This window comes from Hemiscyllium ocellatum, chromosome 37 (genome assembly GCF_020745735.1).
Source record: "Hemiscyllium ocellatum isolate sHemOce1 chromosome 37, sHemOce1.pat.X.cur, whole genome shotgun sequence".
NCBI classification, from domain to species: Eukaryota; Metazoa; Chordata; class Chondrichthyes; order Orectolobiformes; family Hemiscylliidae; genus Hemiscyllium; species Hemiscyllium ocellatum.
Window position 1 is genome coordinate 22622703 of NC_083437.1, and position 24245 is coordinate 22646947.

Consider the following 24245-nt stretch of genomic DNA (forward strand, 5'->3'; position numbering starts at 1 on the left):
AATACGGGTTCTATTATGTCGTGATGTAAATCTATTTTGAGCATGTATCTAGTTACTTAATTATTTTGTTGTTTACTGCTAGTATTATATGATATCCTATTTTATGGTTTGGTTGTTTGTAAAATAGATTAGTACTCAGTTGAGTTTTTTCCTTTTATTTGGTTTTTTTTCTTATTCATTTAATTTTATATTGGTGCTTATACTTGTTTGTATTACTTTTGTAATTTTGTAAAAAACCTTAAAAATTTTAAAAATACCTATATTTAAAAAAAAGATTGAACTGACTATCCTGGTCTGTCCAGCTTGGTGGGCAGTGCATTTGTACACTGAAGCAAAGAATTAACTCCAGGATAAGGAAAGCAAAACTTTGAACAATCCTTATAAATTGAATTATGTTTCAATGATTCAGGTTATCTTAGCGAGTTTTGAGAAAATTTGTAGCTCAGGTTGAGGTTTTGGATGTAGGTTTGCTCGCTGAGCTGAAAGGTACATTTCCAGATGTTTCGTTACCTTACTAGGTAACATCTTCAGTGGACCTCATCTGAAGCAATGCCGAAAATTCCTCCTTTCTATTTATATGTTTGGGTTTCTTTGGGTTGGCGATGTCATTTCCGGTGGTGACGTCACTTCCTGTTCCTTTTCTCAGGGGGTGATAGATGGGGGTCTAACTCGATGTGTTTGTCGATAGAGTTCCTGTTGGAATGCCATGCTTCTAGGAATTCTCATGCATATCTTTGTTTCAGGTTATCTTCCATTGTCCCTTGAAACAAAATTACAAGGGATAATTGTAGAAGAGAAGGTCTGATGATGCAAAGGATTGCATTCCTGCCTCTCAGCCAGAAGTTCCAGCCTCAAATCTCTCTCCAGGACTTGATGACCAAAGAAACCACAGCCAAATATCCAACATACACAAATTATAAACCATAAGCCAAAGGAGCAGAAATTAGCCAGTCAGCCCATTGTATCTGCTCTACCGTTCAATAAGATCATTGCTGATCTGATACTCTTCAACTCCACTTTCCTGCCTTTTCTTCCCCATAACCTTTGATTCCTTACTGATTAAGAATCTGAAAAAGGCTCACTAGATATGAAAAGTTAATTCTGCTTTCCCCCCACAGCTGCTGTCTGATCTGCTGAGCTTCTCCAGCAACCTGTGTTCTTGTTTCAGATCTTCAACATCCACAGTTCTTTGTTTTATTTGATTAAAAATCTGTCTACCTCAGCCTTGAATATACTTAATGCTACAGACTCAACAACCCTCTGTGGTAAGGAATTCTACAAATTTGCTACCTTCTGAGAGAAGAAATTCCTCTAAATATCTGTTTCAAACATGCAACCCCTTATTCTGAGATTATGCACTCTTATCTTAGATTCTCCCACGAGGGGAAACAACCTTCCCACATCGACACTTCCAAGTCTCCGAAGAATCTTGTGTGTTTCAATAAGGTTACCCCGAAGAATCTTGTGTGTTTATCTCAATGAGTGTGGGCTGAATTTATTCAACTTTGCCTCAGAAGTCCCTCCCTAACTGGTATCAGCCTAATTAACCTTCTTTGGACTGCTTCCAATGTGAGTATATGTTTCCTTGTATAAGGGCCCAAAATTGTTCACGTTATTCTGACTATGGTCTGACTGATGCCTTGCATAAATTTAACAAAATCTTCCTGCTTTTATATTCCATTCATTTTGAAATAAACGCCAAGATTTACCATTTACCTTCCCTATTGTCAATGAATTTTGATGCTGTCTTTTTTATGTTTCATGGATGAGGACCCCAAATCACTCTGTTCCGTAGCTTTCTTCAGATTTCTCAGTTTAAATAATTCAGCTCTTCTATTCTTCTTGTGTAACCTCACATTTCATATTAACTTCTGTCAAGTTTTTGCCCACTAGCTTAACTTGTTTATATCTGTCTGCAGACTACTTGTGTCATTTTCACCACTTGCCTTCCCACTTATTTTTGTGTCATCCGCAAGGCTGCCTATAGGACATTCACTTTTTTCATCCAAGTCATTAAAATGTATTTTGCAAATAATTGTGACTGCAGCACTGATCCCTGATATGGTATCATCCCGAAAATCCCCCCTTATCCCAACTTTGACATCTATTAGCTAGCCAATCCTCTTTCCATGATAATAAACTACCTCTAACATCACAGGACCTTACCTTATTAAGTAGCCTAATATGAGATATCTATCAAACGCCTTGATGAAATTCCAAATACTGTATATACTCAAGTAAAAGTTGATCTCATGTAAAAGTCAACCAGATCAACATTTGCCAGTCAAGGTATTTAGATTAGATACAGTGTGGAAACAGGCCCTTCGGCCCAACAACTCCACACCGACCCTCCGCAAAGCAACCGATTCAGACCTCATTCTCCTAACGCTATGGGCAATTTAGCTCAGCCAATTCACCTAACCTGCACATTTTTGGACTGTGGGAGGAAACCGGAGCACCTGGAGGAAACCCACACAGACACGGGGAGAATGTGCAAACTCCACACAGTCAGTCGCTTGAGGCAGGAATTGAACCCAGGTCCCTGGTGCTGTGAGGCAGCAGTGCTAACCACTGTGCCACTCCTTATTATTATTACTCTGTACATAAATGTTATGATGAGAAGTGAACTTTTTTGCATGCTATTATGTGTTTTTAAGTACAGTTGACACCAACTTGCTGCGAAGGTTTAAGATGCATCAGGTCACAGTCGGGTGATGACTTCCCTTTGTGTGCAGCTCAGCTGAGATAAGTTCCCCTGTCGCACTCATGGAATACAGGCATGTACCCAGTTCAGGTTTTGAAAGTTCTTCATCATTTGTGTAAAACTTCCCTCCAGAGAAAACAAAAAAAATGCAGCAGTATTTAAACTGAGAGTTATTGAAATTGCAGAGAAGACAAATAACTGTGTAGCAGCAAGAGAATTTTGTGTTTCGGAGAAACTTGTGATAGACTGGAGAAAGGCCTGGAACCAACTTCAGACATTGCCAAAACGCAAGTGTGTCAACAGAGATAAACCTAACAAGTGGCCGCAATTGGAGGAAAAAAGTTGCTGAGTGGGTACTTGAAAATCATCAAAATGAAAATATGTTAATCATGAAGCCATCCGAATCCATGCACAAAACAAATCATGGAATTTCAGATTTTAAGGCACACAAGGTTCATGTGAAGGCATGACTTAGCACTTTGGCAGAGAACTAAGACTGCACAAAAGCTGCCGGCTGAATTAGAAGATATTACAGTTTCACCAGTTTGTAATCAGAAATTGGTAGAAGGAAGGCTGCACGTTATCATGCATTGCAAACATGTACGCAATGTCTATTATTCTCAACATGCTGGAGAATCGAACAGTGAAATTATACAGTAATTTGGACTGTAGTATGACTTTCAGCCCCTCAAAAGTAGTATCCATGTAATAGTTGACCCCATAAAATTAACGTTAAAAGTAAAAAAATTCAACTTTTACACGAGTATATGACAGCAACAGCTTCTCCTTTATTTATCCTACCTATTATTTCCTTAAAGAATCCTAGTAAATTTGTTTGGCATTATTCCCCTATGCTGACCCTCTATAGGAAGAATGTTGTTAAAGAGGGTGCAGAAAAGACTTACAATGATGTTGCTGGTACTAGATCGTTTGTGTTATAGGGACAGGCCGAACAGGCTGGGGCTTTTTTCCCCAGGGAGTCAGAGGCTGAGGGGTGACCTTATAGAAGTTTATTAAATCGTGAGGGGCCTGGATAGGGTGAATAGCCAAGGTCAGGGGAGTCTAAAACTAGAGGGCATAGGTTTACCATGAGAGGGGAAATATTGCAAAAGGACCTAAGGGGTAACTTTTTCACAATGAAGCTGGTGCATCTATAGAATGAGCACCGGAGGAAGTGGTGGAGGCGAGAACAATTACAACATTTAAAAGGCATCTGGATGGGCATATAAATAAGAAGGGTTTAAAGAGATATGGTCCAAATGTTGGCAAATGTGACTGGGTCAGATTGGGATGTCGGGTCAGCACAGATGATTTGGTCAAAAGGGTTTGTATTTGTGCTGTATGACTCTAACTTTACTTGCTCATATCACATACTTTTAAATGCTCTGCTATTACATCCTTTACAAGAAACTGTTAACATTTGCTCAATAGCAGACATTAAGCTAACTGGTCTATAGATACCTTTTGTTGTCACCTTCCCTTTTCAGATAAAGTTGCTATATTGGCAGTTTTCAAGTTCCCTGGAATTTTTCAAGAATCTAAGAATTCTTGGAAGATTACTACCAATGCATCCAATACCTCTGTAGCTATTTACTTTAATATCCCAGGATGCATCCTATCAAATTCAAAGGATTTATCAGTCTTTAACCCTATTAGTTTACCTAGCACCTTTTCTCTAGTGACACTTATTGTATTTATTTTTTCTTGAATTTTTCGTATTCTTGGAATGCAATTACAGGGTGTCCCATACTTAATGAGCATTGATACTTATGATTGCAATCCCATACAGGAGTATAATTTTAACAACCCAACATTGTTTCTTGTACTTTTGAACAGCTACTTTACATCGTCCTTCATTGTGTTCTGCTTATTGATCGACTTGTGAATGGTTCCAGATGAAACCCATTGGCATCCCAGGAACAGACTGTAATGTTTTCTATTCCGAAGACCTGTGCAAAGTATTTATTTTATCTCCTTTACCATATCCTGCTTCCCCATGATTTTTTTCCCAATCTCATTTCAAATGTATCAAAATGTACGAAGCTGGAAAAGCATAACCAGTCAGGCTGCATCCGAGGAGCAGGAGAGTCATTGTTTCGAGCATAAGCTCTTCATCAGGAATGTAACGAGAGGCCAGCAAGAGAGCAGAGAGACAAATGGGAGGGGGATGGGGCTGGGAGAAGGTAGCTAGGAATGTAATAGGTAGATGAAGTTTGGGGGTGATGGTGATAGGTCAGAGAGGAGGGTGGAGTGGGTAGGTAGGGAGGAAAATGGACAGGTAGGACAGTTCAAGAGGGCGGTGCTGAGTTGGAGGTCTCCATGGAGAATTTGATGGGAAAATGGATGAATCAGTGACTTAGGAATCTCACATCCTATTCACCATTGTCTGTATGCAGACAGGGGAAAAACACAGTTGTTTCGCATTGATATCTCACACCACTTAACAAGGATGAAGCAAAAACCTAGTTTAAGAGATGGATCTTGAAAATGAATGCAGTGTGGGAAGTGACATTGTGGAGATATGAAACTCATGGAAACATTTTAAAATTTCACGGTCGCTCAGTGGTTAGCACTGCTGCCTCATAGCACCAGAGTCCCAGGTTCACTTCCAGCCTCAGGCAACTGTCTGTGTGGAGTTTGCACATTCTTCTGGTGCCTGTATGGATCCTCATGCAGGCCAGGTGAACTGGCCATGCTTAAATTGCCCATTTGGTATAACATACACCATGGGTGCATTAGTCGGAAGAGAAATGGGTCTGGGTGGGTTACTCTGTAGTAGGTTGGTGTGGATTTGTTGGGTTGAAGGACCTGCTTCCACACTGTAGGGAACCTAATCTTAAAAATTTTGAACTCAGACCTATGGAACACAAGAAGGTTATAAGATTATAGGATATGAAGTTTGAAAGATGAAAATATAACAGTTGTCAAAGAAGCCCACCTAAGCAGTAAAAACAATGAGAAATGTCTGAAAGGGAATTGAATTGGTGGTTAGTATAAATGCTAAATAAATAGTGCATTCATCAGAAAGTAAGAGCAGAAGACCATTAAAGCGCTTGAGTCTACTTCATCATTCAATATGGTTGTAGTTCACTTCCAGCTGCAACTCTTACTTTCCCTCTTATTTCCTAAATCCCTTGATTCCGAGACCAAAAATCTTAACTTAATGAAAGCTGGGAAAGACACTGATGGTGCATCCACAATTCTTGGAGGCTGAAAATTCCAGATATCCACAACCCATTGAGTGAAGAAATTCCTCATCACAGTTCTAAGTGATCAATTCCTCATCCTGAGATTGTACCCATGTTCTAGATTTCCCAGCCAGAGATAACAGCCTCTCAGTATCTACAATGTCCCTTCAGAATCTTGTGTGTTTCAGCTTATTGTTGGAACATTCCATGATATCAAACTTCTAATGTTGTGAAGAATCAATCCTGACAGTATTTTTGAAGTTTACTTCACATCTGAAAAAATATTTGAATTGCTGAAAAAAAACCAAAGAGCTGGAGAACCTCAGGAGGTCTGTTAACATCTATGGAGAGAGAAACAGAATTAACATTTTGAATCCAATATGATTCTTTCAAACTTTAAACTGCTGATGTTGATTCATGAGACATCAGAGTGCTGGATATTAATGATTTATAGAACAGCAAAAAGAGAGTTGAGGTCAGTGAAGAAAGATCAAAGGTTCAAATTTCAAGTGGTACTGTTTATTTAAGTAACTTTAAACAGGCCCATATTGTAAACGCAGACTGTGCATCAATGTGAATGGTTAGTTAATTAGCTCAGTACCTAATATAACTGCAAGATAACCACAAGCTACAGAAAAATGTTCCAATTATTTCCAAGACTTCTTCCCAAAACGGAACCTGCAATGACAAACTAAACCTGCCCACAGGATTAATACTTCCTAAATCCACAAATTTATTTCTCCCCCCAAAAAAATCTCAAAACTTGAAGTCTTTGCACCCTCTCTTTCTCCCCTTGCTCTGACAATCTACATGTGTTGAAAACCTACACTTGGTGTAACCTATCACTACATAATTTGTTTGAATTCTCCTCATACATTTTACAACCTTCGGTGCCATGCACTGTGGACCTCAGATTATCATCTGGGTTTCTACTGTTCACTATAAGTGCTGAGTTCCAGCGTTAAACGTCAAAGTACGGAATTATGCAAGAAACACAAGTCATAGGACGGTGACCTTCATTTCAAATTGTCATGGTCAGTAAATTTATAGATTAAATACAAGATTAATCACAATATTCATGAATTTATTTATCAGCTGTTTCAGATCCAAAAAAGCTAATTGTTTCTTTCTCCTATCAGTGAAATACTGTGTGGTGAAGTATGGTATTACGTATTCATTTATGAACTGCTGTGTCAGGATATGTCCCGAACACCTTGAATTTTACTCATCTACTTAAATTACAAACTAAGTGCATAGTTTTATTCCTAGTCCCTAATTAGTAGCATGATTTCACCAAATTCTGTTTTCAAACTGAGTGTTTTATTGATTGATGTGAACTCATTCAGGTCTTCCCCTGGAGCAGCAGATCCAGTCCCAGCTTTAGTTCTTCAAAGTTGAGATTTGCCAAGAAGCTTCTCTTTAGTTCAGTCTCCACAGGTAATTTCTGACTCATTGAAACCTGCAGGAAGGTTAGCAGAGTCTGGTACCGAAGCCAACTGAAAACATTCTCCACAGTAATTTGCGATGAGGCAAGGAGTTCTGGCCCCCACAGGTGTAGATGTAGCATGTCTGCAGCAACTCTCGCTGACAGACGCTGTAAGTAGAAAGAAAAACAAAATGCTTATTTCTATCTTGAATAGATTCACAGTTGATAAAATCTGCACTTTTAGCTGATATAGCTGTGTTGGGAATGGGACAGTATATTCAGCCTTAGTATCAGATGCTAAAAACAGGGAAAATTCTTCAACAGTTCATATAAAATGTAGCATAAGAGAAGAAAATCTTTCACTACAAGGTGTGTCGATTCCGTCTGCTGCAGAGAGTCAGAAATTAAAATATCATCATAACTTGAAATGCTAGCTATGTACCTCTATCCACAGTTACTGCCTGACCTGCTGAATGTTTCCAATATTTTCTGTTTTTATTTCAAGATTCTCATCATCATTTTCAGTGACAATTGAGTGAGGCCCTGCTGGGTGGAAGACATCTACACAACATTAAGTGTTGAAACAATGGGCAAGAACAAGAACTCAAGAAATAAGAGGTCAACACTATATAGCCTTCTCCACCTGTCAATATAATTAGTTGATCCTGAGCTGCAACTCCTCTTTCCCACTCACTCTCCCTCAAATCCTGGAGAATCTTTCAGTATAATACATGTGCCAAACATATTCATTTTGAACTAATCACCAGACTCAATCTTCCATTTTGGAAGAAAGCTTGCCTATTGATGTCAAAGCAGCTACCTCAGTCCGATTAGGAATTTGGGCACCACAACTGGCCTCAATATCAGCCACACCAGTATCCCCTGCTGTACAGACATTAGGCAACAAGAGGATCAGGTTTGGGGTGGTATGACATTGTTTATTCAAATAGGTTTGTTATCATTCACTGCTTAAGGCTCACAAGTGATGAATAGACAGGCAACCTGTTTCTAAACCTGTGTTTCAGCAAGTCATTTTTTTTCAGGAGCGGAGGTGGAAAAACTTGCAAAATAGGAGAGATGCAGGTTGCTACAAGGTGCAAAGGGATATTAAGTAACCAAAAGTGTGACTAGCATTGGTGCAGGAATAAAGGCACATCCTTTGCTTCATTTTAAATGAGCAAATTCAAGTAAATACTTATGCTCTCTTTAGCAGCTCTGCAAATAATGTGCTATAAGGTTAAACATGCTACAGATCTGGAATCTAACGGGAGTTATTTCTCAGAATTTTGTTTTCTCATTTACTCTGGATTATTTTTCTCCCATGAGATTATACACCTGGAAGGTTGTGGGGAAGGGGGTTGTGGAGAGCACATATCTGGTATTAATAATTCTGCACAACAATAGCATGGGATGGGCTCGATGAACCACCTGCCGAACAATTTTGTATATATAAAAAACAAGACATGTGTGATGTTCCAAGGGTTTTAAAAAGGAATCTTTTAATTTCAAGCCAATGTGCAGTTTCAATTATTGCTGCTGCACTCACCCTCTTAGGATCTCTGCATAACAGAAGTTTCACCACCAGCCTCACATCTCTGTGAATGGAGCCTGGCAGAGGTGGCAGCTTATCCTCTTGATAGTTCCTGCTCTCCAGATAATCCACTCCACATCCATAAAATGGATTACGAAGACCCAGGATCTCATAGGCCAATGTACCCACTGACCAGGCATCTGATTTGCTGTAATCAATTGTGACTCTGGGTCCAGGGATTGCTGCAGAAATCTGGAAAGTACAGGAATAACGATTAAACTTTAGATATGGTGCACTAACAAGTCAGTCTTGTTTAGTCACCATAAACTTCTGATTGCAATTACATACAAATATGTCCCACTGCAAACATTAACTGCGTACAAATTTTAATGAAGAGACACTGGACCTGAAACGTTGACTCTGCTTTCCTTCCACAGATGCTGTCAGACCTGCTGAGTTTTACCCACAATTTCTATTATTGTTTCAGATCTCCAGCATCTGCAGTTCTTTGTTTTATATAACTGTGTACAAGTAATCGCTTCACATGCCTTTCCTTTCTTTGAAGTTCACTTACCTCAGGAGCCATTAGGCAGATATTTCCTCCCCGGTTGACCTCATTACTGGTAAAGGGAAGCTTCAATCCCAGAGATTCTTCGGCCAGACAGCAACCAAAATCAGTGATCACCAAACGGGGGCAGCCAACTAAACGGTGCAGAAAAATAAAATTACATTTATACTTGTTTCATCATTAGGTCTTAATTCTACAATTGAGGCTAGCAATGCAACAAAGTGAAAATTAGGTATTTTACATACAATTAAACTTGTTAAAAATAAATACCAAATAAATTAGAAAGATAGTATCGAGTATCGCAGAAACATGACCTATATGAAATTATGTCTGCAAGCCATTCCATTGCACATTTTTAGAAAAAGCAAAGACATGATATATTGTGTAATTGCTAACCTGGGACTTTGTTCTGCAAAGAATCCTGGAGCTTAAAACTGGAATTCTGCACAAATCCTCACTTATTTCATTCTGCTAGATTATGTCTAATACTTCTATCTGAATAAGTGATTTATGCATGCACAGTTCAATCCATTTTTAAAAATCTAAATATTAATTGCAGCTTGCAAGCTCTTCCTTACCACCCCATCCCCCAATCTGTACAATCACCTGAGTCAAATTCCACCAGAATATTATCAGACTTCAGATCTCTGTGTGCAATCCCATGTTGAACCAAATGATCCACTCCCTCCAGCAACTGAAGAATCATCACAGTAGCACATTGTTTATTAGGGATACAGATCTGCAGGTACTGCTGCAAGGTGCATGGATAGCTAAGGCAGAAAACACACAACTGTTAGCCCTGCATTTTGTCCTGCCAAAAAAGGGAGGTTAAATAGCTGACAAAAAAGATGTTCAAATGCAATGCATCACTTTTTTTAAAAAAAGCAACAACACTTGCAAAAGTGATTCTAAGGCTCACAAGGTCAAATGCCATTGTCTGGAATGGTGTCCTTTCTCATCCCTATCCTTTCTACATTAGATTCTAAAAGGCATTCAAAACAGTACCACACTCCAGCTGGTGAGGCAATTTATAGGTTAAGAAATAAAAGGAACAGTGGTAACAGGAATATAAAATTGCCTGAGGGTTAGAGAATAGACAGTATTGATTGATGTGTTATGTTTTAGGGTGGAAGAAGGTTTGTAGTAGAGTTCCCCATATAAAAATGATCTAGGGGATAATTTGAAGTTTACAAACACAAATCTTGGGAGAATTATAACCCGTATGGAGGGTAGTGTAAAACTGTTGTTTGAGTGGGCAGATAATTAGCATATGCAGTTTAACATGGAGAAGCATGAGTTAATACCCTTTGGTAGAAACAACATGTACAGACAGTATAAACTAAACGGTGCTTTACTAAAAGATGTGCAGGAACAGAGAGACCTGGGTGTGTGTGCATGTAACTAAAGATGGGGCAGGTAGACAGAGCTGTTAATAAAGTGTAAAATGTTACAGGCTTCACAAATAGGCGCACAGGGTACAACGATGAACTTAAATAAGAGATTGGTTAGATCTCAGCTCCACTACTGTGTACAGTCCTGGGCGGCCTGTAGGATGCATGTGAAAACATTGGAAACAGCGCAGAAAATGTTTAGCAGAATGATTCCAGGGATAATACACATCAGTTATTACACAAAGTTGGAGAGGTTAGGACTGTCTTCCTTAGACAGAAAGTGGCTAAAAGGAGATTTCATAGATGTGTAAGATCATGAGGGGTCTTTATTTCCACACAATAACAAAATTTGTGGTATTAATTGGCCCCAAGATTTTTTTTATCAAATATTAATATTTCAGTAATTCTTTAAACTTACCATATACACTCGTGTAAAAGTCAATCTCATGTAGGATGTTGCCAGGGTTGGAGGATTTGAGCTATAGGGAGAGGTTGAACAGACTGGGGCTATTTTCCCTGGAGCATTGAAGGCTGAGGGGTGACCTTATAGAGGTTTATAATATCATGAGGGACATGGATAGGATAAATAGACAAAGTATTTTCCCTGGGATGAGGGAGTCCACAACTAGAGGGCAGAGGTTTGGGTGAGAGGGGAAAGATGTAAAAGAGACCTAAGGGGCATCTTTTTCACACAGAGGGTGGTACGTGTATGGAATGAGCTGCCAGAGGAAGTGGTGGAGGTGGGTACAATTGCAACATTCAAAATGTATCTGGATGGGTACATGAATAGGAAAGGTTTGGAGGGATCTGGATTGGGTGCTGGCAGGTGGAACTAGATTGAGTTGAGATATCTGGTCGGCATGGACAAGCTGGACTGAAGGGTCTGTTTCCATGCTGTACATCTCTATGACGCTATGACTAAAAGTCGACCCCTTATTTTTGACCAAAAAAAATCTTGTATTTTTCCACATTTCTCGTGTGAAGGTCAACCCTATTATATTGCATTGTAAACCTCCTACAAAGTAAACTACATATTCCCATTAAACCACTTAAACAAAATTGCATTCCTTCATTCATACCAGTAAGGCTACTCATTGCTTTTTGTTTACCATATTGCGTCTCCAATCATTCATTCATAACTCTACTTGGCCCAATTGGTTTACTACAGCACATTCATTCATTCAGACCGCTGCTAGGTCTATCGGTACTTATCACAATTTGTTCACTATACATCTGAAAGTTAATATCATTAAAAAAGTTAATCATTTTAATTGTGCCATTATATCTGAATAAAAATGAGATATATCAGCCACATATATTTTTAATTCTTTGACAGATTTGTTAATATTGCAGAGGTTCATTATATACAAGAGTAAATGGGAGGGAAACAGAAGAATTTGGCGGGAATGTTCAAGACACTTATACATTCAAAATTTAATATATGACCATGACTAGGTCTGTGCCCCTCTCAATTCACACCTTCCCCCTACCCCTCCCCATTCGGCCTTGGCTCTTAAGCTTGCAGCTCCTATATATATATACCTTTCAGTGCCTGAACTGCTTACCTCTTCATTACCAGAAAGAGGGTGCGGCTGTGTCCCAAGCCATGAGGATTCAGTCTAGTTGGTAGCACATCAGGGTACTCCAACCAAGCTCCAGGCAAGAGTGGAACGTTGTCTACAAAAGCCCGGACAATCTGAATGATGTTTGGATGTGGTTTTATCTTTTTTCTGTTAAGAATATAGGATCCAGTCAAAAGTAGTGGGGAAAAAATTATGAAGCAAAGAACACTTCAGTGGAAAATTCATGCAATTTGATGGTCTTCATCACTATATGCAGTTTATAAGAACACATCACATGATTTCAATTGAAATTGTTGCTATACTCCAATACGGTGGTGCAGCTACAACACTGATATAGTCTAGTATGTCAGCATGCTATGCCACAGTTTTAAGAAGCAGATTCACTGTGACAGTGCAGAATTTCTATCATAGCTGTAAGCATGAGATAAGAGGCCACTCTTTCATATTATAGGAAACAGAGGAACTGGTGCAGATATTTTAACCCATTAAGCAGTTTCACCATTTCACTGAATCGTGGTCTATCTGTTTCTCATCTCCATTTATCCATGGTTTTTCCATATTCCGCGGGATACTTGATCAACACGAATCTATCAATTGTTTTGAAAATGACAATTTACTCTATATCATTTTGGGGAAGGGTGGTTAAATTTCCACCACCCCTTGTAATGGAGATGTGGAATTCATCGCATAAATGGGTCAAAACCATGCAGTGAAACTGGAATATCATTCTGAGCTGCCCAAATTTTAAGGATCCCTCTCTTGAACTCTCCACTTGCCTTCAAAGCAATGCAAACCATTACTTTTAGCAAAAGCTTATTTACAGGAATTGCTAAAATGTTTAGGCACCAGGTCTACCTTAGGCTCCACTTCATATTTTGAGGTATACACAAGGCAGTTGAGCTATTTAACTTTAGTTGGGAGTCTGGTATATGAAGACCTGGGCACATCCACATGCTGCTGGCTCTGCACACAGTACATGCCAGAGGAACCTGGAGTAGGTTTGCCCCAAACACCAGCCTGGACACATAAGGGAGCCAGCTTCCATGTCTCGCCGTGAGGTGACATAGCTGAGAGCTTGCTGATGGAGAGGCTTCCTCATTTAGCTCTTTATTTTATATTGGTGCTAATCTGTTTGGAGGCTGAAAATGAGAATTAAACCAACACAAAGCTCAAAGCACGCCAACTCTCTTCTCCCACTCACTAGCTGCATCACATCGACTTGTTGGACACTTATGGTGATGTAGGAAGATACAGTAGTAATTTTCAAAGGAGAATTGAACAATTACTTGAAGGGGAAAGTTTCGTAGGGCTTTGGGGATGGGAATGAAACTGGGACTATGTTAATACCTCATTAAAAGCACAGGTGCAATGGCCCAAAGCCCTCATTCTGCGCTGTATTGTTTGCAGTAATTCAATTATAATTGAAAGGCCTTGATTAAATCATCCATCAGCCTTCTAAACTCAAGGGAATACAAACAATATTTATATAACTTTATTCTCACTCTAATCTGTCAAGCCCTGGTACTATTAAGTCAGCCTATCACTTATGAAGGTCTGTACCCAAAACCGAATCAGTGCACCTCACTGGGTTTGATCAAATATCTTTATAGTCAATTTCCAATTTTTTAAATTTAAAGCCCCTGGAGGAAACAAACCACATGCCATTAGTGTTATCGATTACTATTTTGTTCTCTATGTTAGCTTTCAGTGGTGTGAGAATGTGATTATCTAAATGGGGAATGATCAGAAGAGTTGAACTATTTGGATTACTCTTCAAATAGCAGGGTCACAATCGATGGTCTGAATGGCCTCCCATATTCTATGATTCTATAACTCCCTTTAATTAGTTTAATTAAAAGTGCTTATTCACTCCTGTTTCTCACAATACAACCAGTAACTTTGCTACTATTGGTGCTAAATTGATGAGCATACAGTTTTCTCCACTATTCCTGCCAAAATGCTGCTGTTGTAACCAGATTCTGGGACCTGCCTAACTTGAATCCCATTATTTTCTCCACTGCTATTTTTAAAAATATGCCAAATCTATTAATACTATGTTTCCTTATACTCTGTATATTTTGTTTGCTTCCTTCATTTAATGTTATGGACCAGACTAGACCTCCTTGAAACATCTTAAGGAGATAGCCAAGATATGAACTTTTCCTTATTTTAAAGTCAAGTGCCAGGCATTGCATTCCGGATGCAATTTGATTGGTCAAATTACCAGGCTTTATTTATATGTTATAGTTAAAATACAGACAAAATAAAAATAAAATAAAAGAATTGGCACTCTGTCAAAATGTTTAAAACAATAAACTACTCATAACTGATCCAATATTGTAACATCCCATAAGCACACCTTTGGCAAAGGCAATAAATTATATTGTCTTACATGCAATTCTAGCAGCAGGAAGGGAAGCCCAGCTTTTAGCTGTAATAGGGAGAAGAAAAACACCCAGCTTCAAAAGCTGAGCAACTGCTGAAAACTAGAAATCCTGGTTCTGTGGGAGCCTGACCCCACCCATTCAGGCTGCTTCTATTGTTCTAACTTAAAAAAAAAACAATGCCACACAAGCTATTTACTTTATTAACTTAAAGTAGACCACTCATCAAAATATATCTCTTAAAGTCATACTATCGTCACAGTAAAACAATACAAAGCAGTAATTTAACATGTATTTCTTTGTTATCTAATATAATGTATTCGCCACCTTTAATTAACAGACTCTGATTCCCTTTAGCCATACTTTTTCAGCATGTTTATTAGAAACATATTGTTAGTTATAAAGATCCCTTGCAAGCTTCCTTTTGTAGCTCCAACTGTTTTTCAGTAACCCCTTGTTGCTTGGTGTGGTTTTGTTATCAGCAGTGTTTCTATTTTTCTTTCAATTGCATTAACCTTTTCATTTAGCTTGATGTGGACAATAACTATCTGCCCTTTAGGACACAGCACAATACACGATGATGCAATAGACAAGAATTAAGCAAAACTGACAAGCAAATGTATCTGCAAATCACTTATCCTATGATATTCAAACTATTTAGGCAAATAAGTGCAGAATACATGACTAACCCTTTTATTCCACCAAACTCTCCATTTAATGCATTCGGGATGGTTGGAACCAGCTCTTTAACCATCGATGTTAGTATTGCATCACTGGAGGATCCTGCCTGCAACAGAAAGTTCAAGCACTAAAGCAATGAATTCAGCAAAAGCTAATATGCAAAACACTAGTGCCAGCTTTCAAATGTTTTCCATTTTAAGTATTTTAATATTTCACTTTATTGCAGAACTGCTAAGCTTAAAACTTGAGGACACAAGTGATGGCTGACTCAGGGATCCTCAAAACGTTAGCCTTAAAATTCTCTTCAACTCATTCCTATTATAACAGGTTGGTTCATGTAATTTTACCTGACAAAAGCACATTCACAACTGTGTTGAATGTTAACTAATGTGATTGAGTCAAACCTCTCAACAAGTACAGAAATGTCTCAAATTTGGCACTGATAGCTAGCTGGTGGTAGCTCAGAAAACGGCCAGTACTAGCTTTTCTAGGCGAGAAAACCTTTGGATCAAAATTCAAATAAATTCAAGATGCTAATTCCTAAACTAATCTCTAGTACTCCTCTCCTGCTGAGCAACATTTTGATGCAAAAGGAAATTGCAAAGGTCTTCCCCAGTTTAAGGCATGGAGAAGCTTAAACACGATAGAGAAATACAATTATACACATCTTCACAACCAACTACAGTCCATTACCCCTCGATGACCCATGTGACTATGATTTTGGGAAGTGTTACCACTATAGCACTGGCAAACTTTAAGTCCTCCACTTGCTGCACATCAGACATAGTTAGTTCGGATGGTCACTTGTTTTATGTATTATTATTTAGGGTCTATATAGGGCTTCCATTCATTTACTGTAAATATTTTGATACATAGTTTTGCTTTGGTTTCATCCTGATGTTACACATTTATTGTTAAAGAATGCACGTTCTTTTTACAGTAAGGAGAAGCAAGAAGTATTTTAAATTGAGAGTATTGCACATAAATTAATGAAAGCAGAAGAAATTCAAACTGTAAGTCCTGTGCCACATACCCTAGTTAACTTTCATGTGGCTCACACAACAAAGTTTCACTGTGCATTTTAATGTCTGACTTACATTTATGTTCCAAAGCATTTTTAAAGCAAGTGGATAGCTGGTATCTCCTGCAGGTGCCCTCAGGTGGTAGTTGGTGTCTTCCTCGAAAGCCGGCAGCGGGTAGCTGCTGTCTTCCACAGAAGCTGTCAGGGGGTTGCTGGTGTCTCCGTCACAAGCACTCAGTGAGTCAAATAATGTTTCTTTCTTCAAAATCACAAAACTCAAACTTGGGCTTTCCTGTGCAATCAGCATGTTCTTTCTTAGTTCGGGATCCTCACCAGAATCATACTGAACTATGGCTGCACTCTTCCCCTGCCTGTTAACTTCTTCAGCTTTCTCCTCTGTTGTGATCGTATCACTTGCTTTTGGTGTGGACACTTCAGGAATAAAGGCCTTGTACACAGCTGCATTACACCCCTTTCCAATATTGTATCCAACCATGTAATCTTCAAATCGATAGCCGCTGGTGCATGAAGGTATGGCATTTTCATACTTAATTTTCTTCCTTTTAAACAATGTCTGGCAAAGGGAAATAATACAATAATAATTCTTATTAACTAACCAAATATATGCCAATAGGTGCACATTTATGAAAATTGGAACTTTTATTAAATGTATTTATAATGAATGAACCAAACTTCCATTCAGTTTAATGAGTAGAACTAGTTCAAAAAACAAAGCTCTGCCATTAGCACAAATCCACCAAATGCTTGACCACTAGTGAACAATGCTATTCACCAGGACTTGCATAGGAAACTATGATACCGTGGCTTCATTGTCAGCTAATGAAGGAAGAAACACTGACATTGCAGTAAATTCCTATATTTCATAACAATGTAGAATGTTTGGAAACATCAAGTCCCTCAAATCTGTGTGCCCATTCTAGATTATGGCTGATCATCTACTACAAATACCATATCCCCATACTATCCCCATATCCTGTGATGTTATTAGTATGAGTTCCCCCAGGGTAGAAAGTTAATTATAGCAAGCAAATCAAATCAATGCTCACTGATGTAGCAGAACCTTTGCTATTTGTGGATTTTGTTGCTCAATTGCATCTTACTTTGTCCCAGTTCTTTAATTCTACAAAAGGTGTGTCCACTGCTGAGCTATTGGTTCATATTTACAATTGGCTATCAGAAATAATGACAGATCAGATCTGATATTAAACTAAGGAAACATTTTGTTGAATTTTTTAAAAAAATCTTAACGCATGTATTTGCCATCTCTCTGCATCTTAATCTCATCTTTCACTTTCTATATATAACTAATCAGTGAATTCAATATTAAAACATATAATTCCTGGTTCAAACTTTGCAAGTCTCATTCTTCAACCTGACAAAAGTCAACTTTTGTGTGCTTCTCCTGTTCTTTCAGTTCTCAAGTTCTCTGTAGGAGATTGTGTTGTCCATTTCTCATCACAAAACTTTCATTACTAAAGCTCACAGAAGGTCTGTAGGCTATGTTATGTCTAATGTATGGCTAGAATGAGGGATCACAGCTGTTGCATAAGAGGTAGCAGATTTAAACAAAGATTTGGGGAAATTACTTCTTTCAAAGGATTGTGAATCTGTGGAATTCATTATCCCAGTGTCCAATGGATGCTGGGACATCGAGTAAATTTAAGTAGGAAATAGTAATCATTTAAATGGTTGTGGAGACGGAACAGGAAAGTAGAGTTGAGGCCAAAATTAGATCAGACATGAACGTATCAAATTGTGAAGCAGGCTCAAGGGATTGAATTACCTATCCCTGCTCCTATGTATTCCTACGTCTTTATCTTCTAACACTTTATTTTTTCTGGGTCATTATTGGGATATGGTTGTACAAGCATCTATTTAATAATGGACCAAAGCACTTAGACCATCAAAATTTAAATGAAAACTGACAACGTCAAGATTTGGTGACTTCCAGACTGACAGGGAGTTTAATCAGGTAAACTACATCAGACGTTTGTTAGAGTTCATAATACATTTTGTCAAAAAAGGGTAGGGGAGGTCATGTTGCAGTTAGGTGACTTTTGGAATATTGCGTGCAATTCTGATCTCCTTCCTATTGGAAGGATGTTGTGAAACTGATAAGGATTCAGAAAAGATTTACAAGGATGTTGCTAGGGTTGGAGAAAGGGAAAGGCTGAGGGGTGACCTTACAGAGGCTTATAAAGTCATGAAGGGCATGGATAGGATAAATAGACAAGGTCTTTTCCCTGCAGTGGGAGAGTCCAGAACTAGAGGGCATAGCTTTAGGGTGAGAGAGACACAGAAGTTTGCAGGTAAAGAGATGGCTGGAAAATGGGGAGCCTTCAGAAATGAAATAACAGAAGTCCAGAGAAAGTATATTCCTGTTAGGATGAAAGGAAAGGCTGGCAGGTATAGGGAATGCGGGATAACTAAAGAAATTGAGGGTTTGGTTAAGAAGAAGAAGGAAGCATATGTCAGGTATAGACAGGATAGATCGAGTGAATCCTTTGAACAGGAGAAAGAGAGTAGGAATATACTTAAGACAGAAATCAGGAGGGCTAAAAGGGGACATGAGATAGCTTTGGCAAACAGAGTTAAGGAGAATCCAAAGGATTTTTACAAATACATTAAGGACGAAAGGGTAATGAGGAAGAGAATAGGGTCCCACAAAGATCAGCAAGGCGGCCTTTGTGGGGAGCCGCAGAAGATGGCGCAGATACTAAACGAATATTTTGCATCAGTATTTACTGTGGAAAAGGACATGGAAGATATAGAATGTAGGGAAATAGATGGTGACATTTTGAAAAATGTTCATATTACAGAGGAGGAAGTGAAACGCATAAAAGTGGATAAATCCCCAGGACCTGATCAGGTATACCCTAGAACTGTGTGGGAAGCTAGAGAAGTGATAGCAGAGTTTCTTACTGAGATATTTGTATCATCGATAGTCACAGGTGAGGTGCCGGACGACTGGAGGTTGGCTAACGTGGTGCCAAGGTTTAAGAAGGGTAGCAAGGACAAGTCAGGGAACTGAAGAACAGTAAGTCTGACATCGGTGGTGGGCATATTGTTGGAGGGAATCCTGAGGGACAGGATGTACATGTATTTGGAAAGGCAAGGACTGATTAGGATAGTCAACATAGCTTTGTGCGTGCGAAATCATGTTTCACAAACTTGACTGAGTGTTTTGAAGAAATAACAAAGAGGATTGATGAGGGCAGAGCGGTAGATGTGAATTGTCAAATTCGGTAAGGCATTTGACAAGGTTCCCCATGGGAGACTGGTCAGCAAGGTTAGATCTCATGGAATACAGGGAGAACTACCATTTGGATACAGAATTGGCTCAAAGGTAGAAGAGGGTGGTGGTGGAGGGTTGTTTTTCAGACTGGAGGCCTGTGACCAGTGGAGTGCCACAAGGATCGGTGCTGGGTCCACTACTTTTCATCATTTATGTAAATGATTTGGATGCGAACATAAGAGGTAGAGTTAGTAAGTTTGCAGATGACATCAAAATTGGAGGTGTAATGGACAGCAAAGAAGGTTACCTCAGATTAGAATGGGATCTTGATCAGATGGGCCAATGGGCTGAGAAGTGGCAGATGGACTTTAATTTAGATAAATGTGAGGTGCCGCATTTTGGGAAAGCAAATCTTAGCAGGACTTATACACTTAATGGTAAGGTCCTAGGGAGTGTTGCTGAACAAAGAGACCATGGAGTGCAGGTTCATAGCTCCTTGAAAGTGAAGTCACAGGTAGATAGGATAGTGAAGAAGTCATTTAGTATGCTTTCCTTTATTGGTCAGAGTATTGAGTACAGGAGTTGAGAGGTCATGTTGTGGCTGTACAGGACATTGGTTAGGCCACTGTTGGAATATTGCTTGCAATTCTGGTCTCTCTCCTATCGGAAAGATGTTGGGAAATTTGAAAGGGTTCAAAAAAGATTTACAAGGATGATGCCAGGGTTGGAGAATTTGAGCTGGAGGGAGAGGCTGAACAGGCTGGGGATGTTTCCCCTGGAGTGTCGGAGGCTGAGGGGTGACCTTATAGAGGTTTACAAAATCATGAGGGGCATGGCTAGGATATATAGACAAAGTCTTTTCTCTGGGGTCGGGGAGCCCAGAACTAGAGGATATGGCTTTAGGGTGAGAAGGGAAAAGATATAAAAGAGACTAAGGGACAACTTTTCACGCAGAGGGTGGTACGTTTATGGAATGAGCTGCCAGAGGAATTGGTGGAGGCTGGTACAATTGCAACATTTAGATTAGATTAGACTTACAGTGTGGAAACAGGCCCTTCGGCCCAACAAGTCCACACCGACCCGCCAAAGCGCAACCCACCCATACCCCTACATTTACCCCTTACCTAACACTACGGGCAATTTAGCATGGCCAATTCACCTGACCCGCACATCTTTGGACAGTGGGAGGAAACCGGAGCAAACCCACGCAGACACGGGGAGAACATGCAAACTCCACACAGTCAGTCGCCTGAGTCGGGAATTGAACCCGGGTCTCTGGTGCTGTGAGACAGCAGTGCTAACCACTGTGCCACCGTGCCGCCCGTCATCTGGATGGGTATATGAATAAGGAAGGGTTTGGAGGGATATGGACCGGGTGCTGGCAGGTGGGACTAGACTGGGTTGGGGTATCTGGTCGGCATGAACGGGTTGGACCAAAAGGTCTGTTGCCATGCTGTACATCTCTATGGTTCTGTATAAAAGGGACCCAAGGGGCAACTTTTTCACACACAGAGTGGTGCATGTATGGAATGAACTGCCAGAGGAAGTGGTGGAGGCTGGTACAATTACAGCATTTAAAAGGCATCTGGATTGGTATACGAATAGGAAGGGTTTAAAGGGATATGGGCCAAGTGCTAGCAAATGGAACTAGACTAGGGTAGGATATCTGGTCAGCATGGACGGGTTGGACCGAAGGGTCTGTTTCAGTGCTGTACATCTCTGTGACTCATTGGTGCTTTGAGTCTAAAATTGAGGGATAGGCTTTCAAGTCAAATAGTGTGGTGGTGGAAAAGCACAGCCGGTCAGGCAGTATTTGAGGAGCAGGAGAGTCGTCGTCGTTTCGAGCAATAAGCTCTTCATCAGGAATGTGGGGGATGCCCAAGGGGGTTGAGAGATAAATGGAAGGGTGGTGGGGCTGGAGGGAAAGGTAGCTGAAATGCAATAGGTAGATGAAGGTGGAGGTGGTGGTGTTAGGTCAGAGTGGAGGGTGGAGTGGACGGGCAGGAAAGATGATGAACAGTAGGACAATTCAAGAGGGCGGTGCCAAGTTGGAGGATTAGATTTGGGATAATGGGGGGTGGGAAGAGGGGAAATAAGGAAACTGGTAAAATTAAAATTGATCCTGTGTGGTTGGATGGTCCCAAGGCAGAAGATGGGGCATTCTTTCACTAGAGGTTGGGTGGCTAGAATCTGGCCATGGAGGAGTCCCAGAACTTGCATGTCCTTGGTGGAGTGGGAGCGGGAGTTGAAGTGTTTGGCCACAGGTGGTTGTTTAGTAACTCCCCCAGAAATGTTCTCTGAAACGTCACGCAGGTTGCATCCTGTCTTCTCGATGTAGAGGAGAACACATCGAGAGCAACGGATACAATAGGTGACATGTGTGGAGGTGCAGGAAAATCTCTGTCAGATGTGGAAGGATCCTTTAGGGCATTGGATGGAGGGGTGGGGGGTGAGGAGGGAAGAGTGGATGCAGGTGTGGTTCGAGCACCACTTTTTTTGACTGATCTCCAGCATCTACAGTCCTTACTTTCTCCCTGGGATTGGTTTTCAATACCATCTTCTATAATGAAGTAGGTGAAAATCAGGTGGCCATGAGACAACAATTTAAATTGGAAGAGCAAAACTGGAAAGCAGCCTATCGCAGGGGCGTTAATCTATCTTTTCAGACAAAGCCTTTATTTTCTGGTTGTACCTGGATCTCCTCACAGGCAGCGATGCTCGTCCTCACATTCTCCACCTGCTGCTCGATGAGGCCCAGGCCCAGGCCGAAGGCCAGCAAAGCTCCGCCTGGCCCGTGGAGCTGCCGAGACCACCGGCGTTGAAGCTGAGTCGCTAGGCCGCCCAAAGACAGGCGGAAATAGCGGTAACGGGCGGGTAGGCCGGCTTGGAGCGATTGCTGGGCCCAAGGTCGCACAAAGGCCGCGCCTGCCTGAGCCCGGGCCCGGGCCGCGGGCCTGACGAGGCGCAAAGCCGAGCGGCTGAGCTCCAGGCCGTGGGCCAGGAATCGTCGCAACGACATTTTAAACGTTTAAATCCCCGATTTGTCTTTCAACATCGTTGGGGGGGGGGGGGGGGGAACGGTTGTGATTTGAACCGAGAGGTAGTTTTCAATGCTGCCGATCGGGGAATGTCACCTCAAAGCAAGCGCCGTAACCATAGCAACAGTCATCATAAACCGCCTCAGAACCTGACAGTGTCAAACCAAACAACAAACAGCTTCATTTTCAGCTGAGGATCCGCCCCTCAAAGAGCAATAAACACAAAAACATGAGAACAGCGTCATCCTGTTCCAAGGTATTTCAGATTTTATTGTTTTCACCTGAAGGCCCAGCCTAGAAAACGAGAGAATATTATCTTCAAGACCATTTCAAGTCCACAAGAAATGAAATTAGCCCTGACATAAAATTGAAAACAAGAGCCAATCTTGAAATTTGGGGAAAAGCGACTCACGATTTGAAAAATAGTATACCAGAGTGCATTCAACGAAATAGCAGTGACAAAAAAAGTTGGACAGAATGGAAATTGTGGGAATAGATGATCACAACATGAAAAACAGTGACATAATTTCTATAAAAGCACACAATTCAGTAATATCCGTTATATTAGTGATAATAATGTAGTCATACAAAGTTGGTGTCTCTACCTAATATTGCTGAACACTTCCTCTAGATCCATATTTAATTCTTAATAATCCTGTTAACACTCTCCATCATTTGTTTTGCTGCCATATTTTGTTTAGCCCAGTTTCACTGTTCACTTTCTTCTTATCCCTCTCATGGACCTCGCTCCTTTTTATCCGGCCTTGTACTTGCTTATAAATGGTTAGATCTCTTGTTCTCATTCTAATAAGTGACCATTGATCTGATAGGTTAACCGTACTTATCTGTACGTCGATGCTGTGTAACTTGTTTTGTGCTTTCAACATTTTCTGTTTTATAACTGTCAAAAATTGAATGCAATTAAATTTCAATTTATTTGCAGTGGCATGAGAGAACTGAACATTTATTTTGTCTTTTGGGTACTGAGTGTGTATTTGAGTTTTTGTTCTCTTAAACTCCACCTCATAGCTTTGAAAAAACAATATTATTCATTGTTTTCAGAATAATGGGCAACCCAACACAAAATTTGAATGTCCGGTTGAAAACTGTGGGTGTATGCACTGAGATTTTCATTTGGTTATATGAACTCTGTCCTGTAGGCTTTCATAAATTTATGCTGCAAAAATCATCTGCAAAACAAGTGAATGTTGAATGTATGCTTAAAGCTATCTTAAAGTCACAAACAAAAGACTTGACTTTTGAAATACAAACAGAAAATGCTGAAAATATTCAGCAGGTCAGGCAAGCATTCATGAAGAGAGAAAGGTTTATTGTTCAGGTTTATGTCTTTTTATCAAACCCTGATGAAAGATAGAAAAAATCATACATTTTGAGCAAGGAAATGGTCTTGAGGAGGGCAAGAGAAATTAAATGGCTAAAGGTGTCCTGGAGAAAATGATAGTAAGTACACCCA

At 40.0% G+C, this 24245-nt stretch overlaps 1 protein-coding gene across 1 annotated transcript; it reads right to left on the reverse strand.

Annotated features, from left to right (window-relative positions):
* Positions 1–6389: 6389 nt before the first annotated feature.
* Positions 6390–22925, reverse strand: pink1 (PTEN induced kinase 1). The gene is made up of 8 exons (XM_060852261.1): positions 22426–22925; positions 16554–17051; positions 15465–15562; positions 12374–12538; positions 10024–10187; positions 9424–9551; positions 8865–9101; positions 6390–7486 (listed from the first exon to the last, which is right to left on the reverse strand). The coding sequence occupies exons 1-8, from the start codon at positions 22750–22752 to the stop codon at positions 7235–7237; spliced, it is 1869 nt and encodes a 622-aa protein (XP_060708244.1). The 5' UTR covers positions 22753–22925; the 3' UTR covers positions 6390–7234.
* Between the last annotated feature and the right edge of the window lie 1320 nt (positions 22926–24245).

Coding starts and splice junctions, on each gene's coding strand:
- pink1 (XM_060852261.1), bottom strand. CDS start 22,752: ATGTCGTTGCGACGATTCCTGGCCCACGGCCTGGAGCTCAGCCGCTCG. Junction 15,563..16,553: donor AAATGCTTTGGAACATAAAT/GTAAGTCAGACA, acceptor TTTCTGTTGCAG/GCAGGATCCTCCAGTGATGC. Junction 10,188..12,373: donor CTCTTTCTGGTAATGAAGAG/GTAAGCAGTTCA, acceptor TTTCTGCCTTAG/CTATCCATGCACCTTGCAGC.